We start from the raw sequence: 15,549 nt of genomic DNA, 5'->3' as shown, positions 1-15,549 counted from the left end.
TTGAAAAAATCCTATGCGAATCAAGTATGTGAGAGAAAAAAATCCATGGAGGAAAGGCTAAACATGGCACTTTTATAGTATTTATGTCTGAATTATTTTACATTTTATCATGTCAGGGCCTTTTATAGCAGACTTTATATATAGTAGGTTTTAGGAGGTAGTGACATAAAACTATACATTGAAAGTAGATTTGTCAATTCATGGCATTTAGTAGCTGAATATGTGGATTGACTTTGCTCATTGTTGAAGACCATAGGGTGACCTATAGTGTTTATATTTTGTCTTTTGGGATTAGTTGTCTCACTGGCAATCATACCAGATCTTCTTGTATAAAGACTTAACCAGTTATCCACAAATAAAAATATATGTTTAGTTTAGGAAAGCTAATTTACTACATGCATCACGACTAAAGATTGATTTGAACATAGAACTTATTAGGCACAATAAAAGGTTCACTTGTCTTTTGACAAAGTATCACAAACAGTTGATGATTCAAGATTTTTCTTTTTAACAGCTTTGCCAAGTGCTAATATGTTTAATCTTTCAGTCAAAGACAGGGTCAGATTTGTGATGCCACATGAAGAAACGTTTCACTTGTAAATAAGACCTTATTTTGAGTCTCTTGCATACTAGGTATTCGCAGATAGTTGTCTCTTTTGATTTTAGTCGTGTGTCTAAAGCCATCCACTTTGTGTAAAGCACATGTTCATTGTTTTCCACATTATGGTGACCTCTAACTGTTAGCTTTGGGTAACTTGCGATGTAAGATTTCTGCCTCAATGATGCTTATCCCAATGTACACAAAGTACCATAGACATGCAAGTAAACACAAGAACATAACTTATCCTCCTCTTTCTGTTCTTCAATCAAGTAAAAACACTAAGAATCTTTGAAAACAAGAATGTGTCCATAGTACATGCATGTCCCATTCACACTATGCTTTTCTATGTTCAGGGGACCATGAAATTGAGGTCAAAACTCTAATTTGGCATTAAAATTAGAAAGATCATGTTATAGGGAAGTAAGGGAACATTTGTACTAAATTTCAAGTTGATTGGACTTAAACATCATCAAAAACTACCTTGACAAAAGACTTTAACCTGAAGCAGGACAGAGGGAAGGTTCAAAGAACAACCAGAAAAACATAATGCCATGTGGGGCTTAAAATGATTGACAATAAAACAAATGTATGAGTAGATATTTATATAAAATCAATTGCTGGTCTCTCAGACAATAATACAATGAAATAATCAAAACGTCTCCACATCATATCAGTTACATTATGTCATGCACAAACAAATAATAAATACTGTTTTATATTGTGCAGTATATAAATCAATCGATAATAAGAAGTACAAAGAAAATAAATAATTTTATTTGTACATTGAATAAGCATTCATCAGTAACATGTTTTTTCTCTGAGGAATGTGAAAAGTTATAGGTTTTGTAAGTATATATAGTCATCCCAATCAAGATAGCACCTATTGAAAAGTGTAGAAATTTATGAAATCATAAATCAAATTAAATTATTTATTTTTATTTTAGAAAGGAAGGTAGCAATACAAAATTTGCAAAACATCACAGCTTTTCAGTATCATATAATCTCTGACTGTGTCACATGTTTTTCTTCATATAAAAATATTTGTATTCTTTATTGGATTTTAAATACTATTTGAGACAGGAAAATTCTTTAAGTCATTATAATGGAAGCATATTCTACTCAATCAGGAGTTTCATGTGCTGTTCAGAGAGTTACCTCACCTTTCTCAGATATATCATATTGCACCAATTTATTTTTTTTTCAGTTGCAAATCCAGGGTGTTGGAATCCCTCTTTAACCTGGGTAAGGAACCACCCCTTTAAAACAATGGCTGGATCTGCCCCTGTTTTTTTCAATCAATGTTTTAAGAAAAATGTTTTAAAAAAAAGGGAGATAACTCACAATTTGTAGACAATACTGGATAATGCCAAAGATGAGACATTAATGTAGAAGACTAGCAACATTATATCATACCATCCTCCCAACAGTTTACCATGTCATCTAAATTGATTTAACTATCAGCCATATGACTTAGATAATATGCTGCTAAAGATATTTAAATAATGTTGTAACCCCTCTGATACAAATTTAAGATATCACTTATTAATCACTGGTCTCTATATAAACTTAAGGGTATCCTTGTGTTGAATATAGATATTTAGTGGGATTATACATGTATAACTAACACAGCTCAGTTAACTGGTACCCAATATGAAACATAAATTATACTTATATCTCACAAGAAACGCTTAGTTTTATTAATAAGGACATTTTGCTGATTTAATGTATTATTATTATTCGTGAATCAATGTTTTTGCTATTATTATGTAACACGACTTGTTAGTCATGAACACCGCACCAATAACTTTCAAGAACTTGTACTTGCAATACAAAAGTTTATCATTCTTGTCCATTCTAAAGCCATATACAAATAAATATAAAATTGTTCACTATTTTTTCCCTTGGCTTAGCTGTTGTCCTACAGAATAACTCATAATTTTGTTCCAGTCTACTTTTGTTCTTGTCACAGGCAGTTGACGTCTAAGAGCTTTGAATGTTGTGTCTGACATAGTCTGGTAATTTTCATTTATTGCCATCTATAAATAAAAATAATCTCATCATTACAAATATGCAGTTATGTTTGAAGTTTACACCATTAAAAGAGAATTGCAAGTACTAATTGAAAACATTTTTTACTCCCATCTATAAATAAAAACAATAAAATCATTACAAATATGAAACTGTATTAGAAGTTAAAACCATCAAAATATAATTTAAAGTACTATTTCAACAATGTTGTTGTATGTAATTACAATATCAAATATTGAAAATGCCAACAGCAATACCAATACCCTTATATACATCTTTCTCAGCTTGTCCAACAAACTCGGTAAAATTAAGAATTTTGTTACTTTCTTTTGTTTATTTATTTGATTAGCATTCGTGATATAAATCCATTCACAAACAAAAAGTTCTAAGTTTAATTTCTGTGTTTCCTGGAGATTGTAGTTTGGTATATTGTAGAGTTATCGGATATATCTTAAGAACATGATCAAAATATTTTTTTTCACAGACAACAATTGTTTTTGGGACACCATTACATACTAGATTATTTTCAAACATCCACTACAAGACTGTGGAATAAAACGAAGTTGTCTCTACAAAAGCAGATTTTAATTCCAAAATTTAATGTCAATTAAAAAGGTTTTACACTTAGTATAAACAAAGATTGATCTATAAAACACTATATGTAATGACTGAGCAATCTTTGAATGGAAATATGGTATCAAATATAACACATTTTAATTACCAGATATTCTTTTTCAGCTTCTGATATAACATTTACAAATTCTTTTGCTGTTTGTTGCTCTGACTGAAAATATACAAAAATTCTTGATGCAATAAGCATATTTATATTTGTCAAATGTCTTTATCTAGCTATGATTGAAGAACATTAAAAAATACTGTAAAGTCCTCAACACTGCAGGTGTACAAATAAAGCTGAAGACATTGCAAAATTATCAGATTGCTGTATTTTATCTTTAAAATGATAAAAACACTTTTATTTTGAGGCTTCTTTTTTAAATCGTAAAAAATGCTCATATAATAAAACTTAAAAGCAGATTTGTATAAATACTTCACTAATGCATTGCTATTTTAGATTGAGGAAAACATGGTGTATTTAGAAGCTGAAATTGGATTTCAACTAGGTTTCAGTAACTATGAGTACTCTTAGATTGATACTATGAGTTTATCATTAACAGCCAATCTGACAAGTGAAGCTCTTTCCAACTGATTTTTACAGTTTGTTATTATGTTGTGCTGTTACACAACTGTCCCAGGTTAGAGAAGGAATGATCACTCATAAACACAAATAACCCCACCACATTTATAATTGGTTGTCCCATGTAAGGAGCCTGTAATTGAGTGGTAGTAATTTGTAACTGTTTGCTATATTTGTCTATAAGTTAAATGAAACTAGCATAAATCAGCTGTTGGTTTTCTATTTTGATTTTTTTCCCCATTTATAGCTTACTATAAGGTATGAGTTTTGCTCAGTTTTGAAGGCCTTAAGGTAACCTATTGTTGTGGACAGCCCTTTCTGTTGGCCCTGGTTGATAATTGTATCATACCAAATCTCTTTATTGAATAAATTCTTTCAATCAGAAGATAAACTCTGCCAGATTCAGATCAAAAATCAAAATTCTTGTCAGAGGCAAAATGAACACAATTTCTATTAGGATATATATTCATGTTCAGAATTACATCTATTTTTAATCCCATAAGTTGAGTCATCTGTAAATAGTTTAAGAATGACCTTGTAATTCACTGACTTACCGTAACATTTAGAGACTGTTTAACTTCTTTTGAACTAACTAACTGTACATTACCATCTTCATAATAATGAACCTGAAATTAAAGACAAGTCTTCTATATATTTTTTTTAACATTTTTATCTTTTCAATTGAGAATACTCTATTCTACAAAATATTCCTTAAATAAAAAATAAAATATAAAGGGTAACTTCTGAATTTCCCTTTGTAATTTTCAAAGTGCATTGTATTTTAACTTTACAGTCTAAATATTCTGTAACAGCGCTTAGTATTGTAAAATTTTCAGTGACCTGCAGATCTAGTAATATTGCTATTGTGGACTTTAAAATCTCAAACACTTTAAATCTCTCATTTACATAGTTATTTAATAGTGTAAGTTTTATGTTTGTTACTACATATGTATAATATAGAATTTACTTACCTGAACTTTAAGGACACCGGTCAGTTCACATTTACCACCTGATTCAGGAAATGTAGCTGACCACTGTGATCGCCATCGACCATTCCTAGTAAATAAAGGAAAAATTACTCATACTTCATAAACATAGCATGAGCACATTTCTTCTGTATTCAAAATTTGTTCACATTTCATACTCATGATAGTTAAAATAGAACATCCAGTATAAAATGAAAGAGATTTTTAATGATAATAGACTTTGTGTTGCATGCTTTTTCCTTTATAATCACAGATATATCACAAAGATAACTGCAATGACAGATATATAACTGCACTGACATATGAGTCGTCTTCAAAAAGTGTGTTGCTAAGTGGCATCATAAAATATACCCGAGTTCAATATATTGACTTTTAAAAAAAAAAAAAAAATCTTTGCTCATGTCTCTCAGTGGTTTTTATGTATGATTTTTGTAATAGGCATAACAACGAGATTGAGGTAATGTCCAACCCTATAAATTTGTTGAAAACTACATATATTCCTAAACATTAGAAAAATACCATTGTCTGCTTAATTGAGTTATACTTCTTTATCATCTCTGATCTTACAAATTAGCACAGGTTTTTGGTTGTTATCGAATTGTTACATAAAATACCCAAATTTCAGGAGGAATTCACACTGTGTTGAGTTTCAAAATGTAATACCTATGGGAAAGTTAACAGCTCAGTAACAATTCAAGGGAGCACAATGAAAAAGGTAGGGCCCTAGATTAAGTTGAAACAGAGCACCATGAGTCATGATAAAAAAGAGGGAGCACTGAACCCAATATTAATGGAAAGGTTCTATCTGGTACACAGTGCAATAATGTTTTAAACTCAACACTTATAAATTAAATTAAGTATTACGTTGTAAATTATTGAAAATTCAATGCGAAATTACCAGAAATTTCTAGGTTGGAACTGATGACTTTCTAGGCAAGCTATGATTGTTATATTTCCTCCAGAACTACTACCATAAATTGTCACTACACCATTTTTATAATGTTTAGAACGATATTCAGTAAATGCGGTTTCTATTGCTGCCCTCCATTTCTCTGCACTTTTATCAACATCTCCTGGCTGATAATCACTGGCTTCTTTTCTTAGATGGTCATATCTTTGAAAATATAAATTACAAATTTTACTTCTACTATCTAAATGAATATTATTACAGTATGATGTATGGACAGGGTTTCTACTGGTTGTCGCCATTTTCGCAATTTGCGAAAAAATGATAATTGTTGCGATTAAAATTTGTTATTGGCGAAAAAATTTGGCGAAAGAAATATATATAACGATTTATTTTCAGCCATCTTGTTTATTTACTTTTTTCGGGTTTCTCTGACTTTACCGATCAAACAATACTCGGAATCATACCTGTCAACTCACCCGTTTTTTGCGGGTGAAACCCGTTATTTTCACCTCTCACCCGGGAGTTTTTCTTTACCCGGCGGGTCCCGGGAATTTCTAACATTACCCGTTTCACCCAGATTTCTGACCGGAATTGTTTCCGGTATTTAGAAGTAATACGACCTTCGGTTTTATCGGTCTTTTTCAATGTAACCAAAAGTCAAAATGTAGGACTGTTTACCTGAGCTACGTAACGATATTTTCAACAAGCTACAAGATGAGTTCAGTGACTATCAGTTGACCCCATTAGATGAACTTCCACTTTGCACTTCCCCTGAAACTGACATTGGTACATTTTGGGGAGAAATGTCCAAGTTGCATGACATTTTTCTTAACAAGCCAAGATTTTTTGTTTTGTCAAAACTTGCTAAAACATTACTGGTTTTGCCAAACAGCAATGCAGACAGTGAGAGGGCATTTTCTTTAGTAAAGAAAATAGCTACAGAGTTTAGGGCTGATCTTAATAAGGATACACTGTGTGCTCTTCTTTCTTGTAAAATGAATACACATTTGCATTGCTATGAACTGAAACCAAGTGCAGTTCTTTTAAAGAATGCCAAGTCTGCTACTATGGAATATAACAATAATCTGAAATAAACTTGTATACATGTTCTAACTGTTTCATATACATATTGACTATATAAATTATATGTAAACATATTTTTGTTCTTCAATTGAGCCCGCAAAATGTCATACGCGTTATGACCTGAGATTTTTTTTCTCAATGCAGGTCATGACCTGACGTTGACAGGTATGCTCGGAATTCACTGTGAACTCGTTAAGATTTTGACAGAAAATCAATTATCAGATGATTGCATTCATAGCTATCGACATCAAAGGACTAATTAATAAAGGTGTTGATTGTATGATATGACAAAATGATATGTTAAAAGGCTTCTGTCATATATCACAAAAGATATTTATTAACCGCTTTGCGACGCACGTGTTTGAAGCAAAGTATTTATGCTTCCTCTCCTTCTATTAATGATATTCCAGAAAAGAAAATTGTTGTTATGACGAAAAATGTTCAAAAACAAGAAAGGTCTTTGATTTCAAACTTTATCATTTAACTTTCATATAGATCATTGATTTGAGTGGGTACTTCAAAGTCATTTCAGTGACACACATGTTTCAAGCATATAGTTTTACTAATTTACAATGGTCTAGAAAAGAAAACTGTTGATATGAAGAAATCTATTCAAAAGGTTGGCACGAGAGTAACCCTTCAATGTAATGACTACCCCTAGGTACTAGGTACAAGGGATCAATTTCGAGTGATAAGATGCTTCGTTTTGTTGTAAAAGCCACTTCTTATTTAGGGGGGAGAAGGGGGGGGGGGGGGGGGGGAAACAGGAAAATTTTAAAAGAAAAATATATTTGTGTTACTTGGCGAAAAACATAATAAAGTGGCGAAAAATATATTGTTTTGGCGAAAGAGGTGGTGCAAAAAAATAATGGACCCAGGGGAAACCCTGTGTATTGAGTGTGTGATTATTTAAATCCAAGGCCCCAATGCATCTTTCCATGCTGAGCAAGGATCTGGGTTGTTTTAACAGAATAAATATGCATTGTTCAAATAGTTGCATTCTAGAATGACGGAATAGTATGTGTTAGGTTAGAACATATTCAATCCACTACTTTTTAATCACAATTCCAAAGTAAAAATAAAATATTAGCATATTTCTCATTCTGAACACACTTTCAGTAACTTCAAATCAAATACCTAATAGTTGTGAAACCTCTATTTTTTCCCATCTAAATGCACCATGAGTTTCTGTCCCTATTATATATACCCAACATCTTTCACATACTTCAATAAAATTAATTTTTTTTTTATTAAAAAAACTGGTTTAAAACAGACCTTAGATTGAGATTTATGTGAGCGTACTACCTGAAAGACTTTTTAGTTCTTGGGTCCAAAAATCTACTTCCTCCTAAATCTCCATGTTCTGTTATAAGTACCTGAAATGTGTAATTTGAAAAAGTTTTAATGGAATTGTTACCTTGCAGCTACATAATGCATATCTTAGAATAAATTGCGGTTATATGATTTCAAGTATAAGAATTTTCTTGCACAATTTTAATTTGGCCATTGCAAAAGAATACATTTTTTTTAATTTATGACATTGCAGCTAATGAGCAAGAATGAGACTTTCTCTTTAATGCACAATAATTTAATTTTGGTTGTAATGGGCCTCTTGATTGGCTGACGTTGTTTTGTTTATCAGCTCATATACATAATTTTGTCATGTGACTGTGTTGTCATCAACGTTTTTTCTGGTTTACTCCAGTTTAAAATGAAATTTATAGTTAAATTATAGAAATGACTTTAATATTTTTTCTGTTGATTCGAAATAACATAAAAAATAAGGTACACACTTTTAAATAACCTGCTATGCTGGTCATTCAGTGTGCAACACATTTTTGATTTTATTCCTTCATAGACAGAAAAATATTACAGTCATTCCTCAAGTAATAAACGCTGAAGAAATGTAAATGCTGAAAAAAATTAGTACTTGGGTACTTTTTAACCTGGTTTTTAGTGGATTTATAGAGCCATATTTCAATTATTCTTAGTAATGTACAAGTTTTGTGGACTTTTAATGTCTTGATGATGACTGGATCATGTCCATTTTATCACCATATCTTGATGTTTAGAATTTCATACATTTCCACAACTTTTGATACTTACATTCTCTGGAGTGCTTTCAACTTTGCATGGTGTAAATTGATCTTTGTTATACTGTGCAAAAGCTCTATAAAAAAATAAAGAGCATAAAATAAAGAATACATTGTAATCTTATGTGCTGATTTGATGAAGTTATCAATATATACACTGTTTTATCATCAAACAATTCATCTTTCTTTCAGACAGGTTGGATTTCTCAACCGTATTAAAATATAACTTGATTTAGCTAGTTGTCTTATATGCTTATAAATAAGATTAAATATATCGTATTTAGGGTAACTCTGCATTTCAAATTTTTAATAGTTCAGGATGCAAGTTTCAATCTCATCAAAAAGATTTCCAACCACAAGAAACAAGATCATACATAAAAAAAATCATCAATTTCACAACTCTTTGACCCATGATTAGTAAAATCTTCATTAATAAGTGCAAGAATCTACTTAAAAAACAGAAATTGCAGTAAAATGTGTCTACATCATAATTGAAAATAATGACTGAACATTCAATACTGCTAGCCTACCATAAATATAAGAAGTAAGAAAATTCAATAATGTAAATATGAATAAAAGTATTAAACGTATTACTGATAGAACATATAATGGAGATATCAACATGTTAAAAGTGTAAAATATGGCACCTACCCTGAAGCTCCCTCTTTCAGCAAGTTGTCATCATTTAGTAAAATCCTAACATCTGAAATAAATCAACTCTGTTAGTCACTGAGTGTTTCTTGCATTTCATTTCATAACAAGAATGTGTCCATAGTACACGGATGCCCCACTTGCACTATCATTTTCTATGTTCAGTGGACTGTGAAATTGCGGTCAAAATTATAATTTGGAATTATAATTAGCAAGATCATATCATAATTAAAATGTGTACTAAGTTTCAAGTTGATGTAACTTTAACTTCATCAAAAACTACCTTGACCAAAAACTTTAACCTGAACTTCGCACTATCATTTTCTATGTTCAGTGGACCATGAAATTGAAATCAAAGCTATAATTTGGCATTAAAATTAGAAAGATCATATCATGGGAAACATATGTACTAAGTTTCAAGTTGATTGGACTTCAACTTCTTCAAAAACTACTTTGACCAAAAACTATAACCTGAAGCGAACGGACGCACAGACGGATGGACGAACGGAGGCACAGACCAGAAAACATAATGCCACTCTACTATCGTAGGTGGGGCATAAGTGGGGCATAAAAAGAATATTTTATCTGTTATTCAAGGATAACAAATATGTTAGGGTTAGTGGGACCTAGAGGCTCTCAAGAGCCTGTATTGCTCACCTGACTCTACTTGGGTTTTTGAAATCTGAAACTTCATAATGAACATTCATACTATGTTTGGTTTCATTCCATTCAGTGTTCTCTAAAAGAAGTCATTTGTATGCATTTCCCATAGGGTTCAATGTTAAACTATGCATTTCCCATAGGGTCCTATGTTAAACTAAGTACCCCTCTGGCAACCATCTTGGATGATGGATCAGCTACAAAGTAACAACTCTTGGTCAGCACCTCATAAGGAACATGCATGCCATGTTTGGTTTTATTAGAAGGTTCTCTAGAAGAAGTTCAAAATGTAACTTAAGGCTCTAAAGAGCCTGTGTCGCTCACCTTGCTTGCTACTTACAATTTTCTCTACCTATATAGACTTGGCCCTTTAGATACAGAGAAAAAAAAAATTGTAAACATTTACCAAATTAATGAAAATTGTTACCTCTATGTTCTATTTTTAGCCATGGTGGTAATCTTGATTGGATGGCTGGGTCACCGCACACAAATTTTTTGAACTAGATACCCTAATAATGATCGTGGCTAAGTTTGTTTAAATTTTACCCAGTAGTTTCAGAGGAGAAGATTAATGTAAAAGATGACAATACTTTACAAAAAATTGGCAGAAAATTATTATAAAGAGAAATAACTACTTAAGGTGTCAACTGACCTATTTGTAGATCTTAATTTGCTGAATATTATTGCTGTTTACAGTTTAATGTCTATCTATAAAATAGTATTCAAGATAATAACCAATCAAAGCGCTGTAAGCACTGAAGGCAGTTAACCAAAAACCAAGGCAAATGTAATCATGAAAACTGTGGCAATGTTGCTTCAACATTAATCATTAGTTTATAGTAAATTTATGTTAATCTAATGAGTTAATTATTAAGGCAAATAATTTATATGTAATCAAGGTTTCAAAAGCAATGCATATATCAATGTATATTTTTATGGTGAGTCTGCAGTGATACAAGTTCGCAATGATTGCAGTTGTTCTACTTGTTAGTTAACATTGATTTTAGTTGACTGCTAGAAGTATAAGTTGAGGTCTGACTAACTGGCCCATATTAAATGTAAATGATTTGTTATTTTGTCCCATACATGAATATATATGGTTTAGGATTGGGGATCTCAACGGTTTTCAAGTTCTCAAACAGGAAGGGGTAGGGTGACTCCAGGGACTCCCCTTTTATTTCATTCAACTAGCTATATTGCCCAGACATTAATGTATATATTGTTTTACAGTTGGGATCTCAACTGTTTCCAAGTTTTTAAACAGGAGAGGTGGGGTCACCACAAGGACTTCCCCTATATTTCATTTGATTTGTTATATTGTCCTGAGTATATATGGTTTAGGGGTGAGGATTCTTGACCATTTCTAAGTTCTCAAACAGGAGGGTGTACCGTGACCCCAGGAACTCCCCCTTTATTTCATCTGATTTGTTATATTGTCCCATACATGAATAAATATGGTTTAGGGTTGGAGATCTGGGCCGTTTTTAAATTCTAAAATAGGAGGGGTGGGGTGACCCCCAGCGACTCTCTCTAGATATTTCATTTGATTTTTAATATTGTTTCCAACATGAATACATATGGTTAAGCTGGGCACTGGCAGATCTAGAAATTTTCATAAGTGGGGGCCCACTGACTGCACTAAGAGGGGGCTCACTCCAGTCACGCTTCAGTGATTCCCTATATAAGCAACCAATTTTTTTCCCAAAAAGGGGGGCCCTGCCCCCTCTAAATCCGCCTCTGAAGGGTGGGAATCTCAACCGTTTCAAAGTTCTCAAACAGGAGGGGTAGGGTGACTCCAGGGACAACTCCTATATTTTATTTGATTTATTATATTGTCCTAAACTTGAATACCGGAATATGGTTTAGGGGTGGGGATCTCGACCGTTTCCAAGTTATCAAACAAGAGAGGGTAGAGTGGCCTTAAGGACGCCACTTATATATAATATTATTTGCTTGCATTCAGGTATTGTGTTATATAGTTGCATTATTTGTGAAAATAAAGTAAGAAACTTCCAGCTACTTTAATTGACCCTACAAGATTGAGAAAAAAATACCCCTTTAAAATTGGAGTAATTTGTTTACACTTTAAAAGCATCTCACAATTTGTCAAAAAGTATTAGTTTTGAGTGTCTGTATAAAATATTTTCTGCTGAACATTTCTTTCTTTAACATATATCTTTTGCTTTTCAATTCTAGTGTTTATTTTCATTTACTATGCATAGATGTATTTTGTCACCTGTCTGGATTTTTTTGTAGTTGACCGCCAAACCCGGAATTATCCTTATCCGCTTCCGGAATCGGATCCGATATTGTAAAATGTTGTCTTCACGGCAGCCATTTTATTGTGTTTACAATGTCGTTTTTGTCAATCAGATACGATTTTAGTCGAATTTAAACACTATTTGTCGGCGATTTTCTGTATAATGCTAGCGGTTGAACAAAATAAACATCGCTGTCATGAATTATAATGACGAAAATAAGTTTTTAGATCGTTTATTTGGAGACTGTTGTGAAAAGGTTTGCAAAGTTATTTCTTATTTTCTTCAAGTGGACAGTGACTCAGTCGGGTGTACATATAGCTAGAAACCAAGTCGAATTCTCGCGTGCAAAAGTGGAAGGTCTCGGACCTCGGACCACCGCTAATTTAAACCCCTGCCTAGAAATTGAAAAGATATAAAAATTTCGTCTTCTATAAATTTGAAATTGCCGCCAACAGCATGAACAGTTGATCTTATTATATAATAGACTACCGACGTTGTACTACGTTTTGATGACAAACAATATTCCTACGACTTTTGCAATTTGGGAAATATTAACTACTTGTCTTTAGAGATTTTCGTCGATTAAATATTTCATACATTTGTTTTTTGACATCTAAGCCAAAAGTTTAGGGGATAATAAACTACACAAGGATTCTTCATGTGCTCTAAATCCTATGTGCAACTTCAAAACTTTTGGGAAAATCGACGATCATTTAAGGTTTTTCTGGTCATATTTTTTTTTAATCCAGAATGTAAAATATGAAAAAACAGTCCAATAAGTTATAAATATCATAGTAACCAGCTAGATGATAACAATGGCAGGTAATTCAGCATTTATTGGGTAGAACACAAATCCAGGGTGCTCGCATAAGGCAGCTTAACTGCCTAAAAACCACAAAGTTTCCTTAAAATAACCAATTCAGGGGCAGCAACCCAACAACCGGTTGTCTGATTCATCTGAAAATTTCAGGGCAGATAGATCTTGACCTGATAAACAAATTCACCCCCATGTCAGATATGCTATAAATGCTTTGGTTTCAGAGTAATAAGCCAAAATCTACATTTTACACCTATGTTCTATTTTTAGCCATGACGGCCATCTTGGTTGGTTGGCCGGGGCACCAGACACATATTTCAAACTAGTCACCCCAATGATGATTTTGGCCAAGTTTGGTTAAATTTGGCTAGTAATTTCATAGGAGATGATTTTTGTAAAAGTTAACAACGACGCCAATGGAAGCCAAGTGATGAGAAAAGCATAATAAAAAAGCATGAAATGTGAATTTTATTTTTATTCTTCAAAACAAAATAGGGTCAGCAGATCCGTAAACCAACAAATTAAAAAAACCTGGCCTTATATCATCATCAGTTTCTGGAAGTCACCTCAATAGTTAATTAGATGGTTCCTAGACTTGAATACACATGAATTCTGATATATATATTATCTATACATCATTGTACATGTATATGCATTGTAAACTGCTTATTTCAAACTTATTGTAATTTGGATAAGTGTTTTAGTAAGTTATAAATCAAATATGAGAATTTAAGTCAAATCAGTGAACATGATTTTGACATCTACATGTTCATGTACATGTATTGTCACTTTAAGTCATGTTAGCTAAATTTATACATTGCATACATTTTATGCAGAACTTTTAAGCTTGTAAGCACAGAAGAAACTGTACATTACTTTTTACACAAAATCAGGATGTCTAGGAGCAGTCAAGATTTTCAGCATATCAAAAGGACCCATTGAATTCTGTAGTTTATTATTGGGCTCTAGTTTTTACTTTAAACATAAAACCAATAAATGCATTTTTATTACTGATATCTTTATTATCTTTATTAAAACTTACCATTAAAAACTTCATTAAATTCACCAGGAGGTGCATGCAAGATGAAATCAGAGGCTATATTGACCTAAAAGAAAAAAAAGATAATATATATACAAACAACACTACTCCAATAGAAACTGAATCCACAAAGATCTAAAAAACTATAATATAAAATTAAAATAATGCAAATGCAAAAATGTTGAAAAATCACTACTGAAATTATCAATGCCATTTTTATATTTATGAAAACCCTATACAATTGCGCTTTTCACATTAGTAAAAACATGGCAATAGTTTCTGAAGTCACTGTTATTTCCAAATATGGGCATTTCTTTAAATGGATTTCAGCAATGACTCATTTGTCATCTAATATAATAAAAATGTTTGCATTAAGTATCAAACTGATCCAGTCAACCACACACCAAATCACATATTATTGGCTGAAAACACCTTTCCATGTTTTAAAACATTGCATTAGTAAGTACTGGTAGATATGAAACTTTTTGTTTTTGTTTATTTCCTTGTCAAATGTTTTTAATATATGATGAACAATGCATTGTTGAAATAAAATATAATCAAGTTGTTGTAACTTAAATGCATTATTTAGCTTATAGGGAAGTCCTAGCAAATAATTAAAACATTTCCTAATACAATATAAACGATTTATTGAAAATGACAAGTCAACAAGAGAAAGCGGAAGTCAACGGAAACACCATAAATAACGCTGCTTCCTCGTCTCACAATGCAGTTATACCCTTGTGTCTTAAATTCCGCTTCATATAGCCTACCTTTTAAGACAAATCACGAAAAAACTTAAACTTCCATTCTAGTTAAATAGAATTAGGGAATATTACCTTATCCTGGTCGGAGATGGGTTCACCGTAATCAGCCATCTTGCCTTTTGTCACGCCTTCTGGTATACGGAACTGTGGGTAAATTAGTTACTGTCTCGTATATTTCTCTTTTTTCTCAACAAAATCAACTATCAATGCTCTGATCTTTTCTAAAAAATATGCAGAAGTTGTAAACTATTTGGTTTGCAGGGAGAAAAATAAACAACTTGTGCAGAGTCAAAGGGCACCTGCCGAGGTCAAGGTTAAATTGGGGACACTTCGGCCTAATGACAACTTCGGTCCGAGTCAAGTCGGACCGTCTATTAAGTCAACTCAGACTTTTATTTACCGTAAAAAGTGGTATCGGAACTTAATTGATCTTAATTGAAGACGGTTTGACTTCTCATCAA

General features: G+C 32.2%; 1 protein-coding gene across 1 annotated transcript; it reads right to left on the bottom strand.

Moving 5' to 3' along the window:
• Window positions 1-1,188: 1,188 nt before the first annotated feature.
• On the bottom strand, window positions 1,189-15,407 carry LOC134684759 (F-actin-capping protein subunit alpha-like). Its single transcript, XM_063544068.1, has 10 exons — window positions 15,161-15,407; window positions 14,328-14,391; window positions 9,548-9,599; window positions 8,910-8,973; window positions 8,109-8,179; window positions 5,709-5,924; window positions 4,796-4,880; window positions 4,379-4,450; window positions 3,351-3,413; window positions 1,189-2,637 (listed from the first exon to the last, which is right to left on the bottom strand). Exons 1-10 carry the CDS (start codon window positions 15,197-15,199, stop codon window positions 2,491-2,493), a joined length of 873 nt encoding a protein of 290 aa, XP_063400138.1. The 5' UTR covers window positions 15,200-15,407; the 3' UTR covers window positions 1,189-2,490.
• Window positions 15,408-15,549: the final 142 nt, after the last annotated feature.

This window comes from Mytilus trossulus, chromosome 1 (genome assembly GCF_036588685.1).
Source record: "Mytilus trossulus isolate FHL-02 chromosome 1, PNRI_Mtr1.1.1.hap1, whole genome shotgun sequence".
Lineage (NCBI taxonomy): Eukaryota > Metazoa > Mollusca > Bivalvia > Mytilida > Mytilidae > Mytilus > Mytilus trossulus.
The sequence above is the reverse complement of the archived record's forward strand: the minus strand, read 5'-3'. Positions and strand labels throughout refer to the sequence as shown.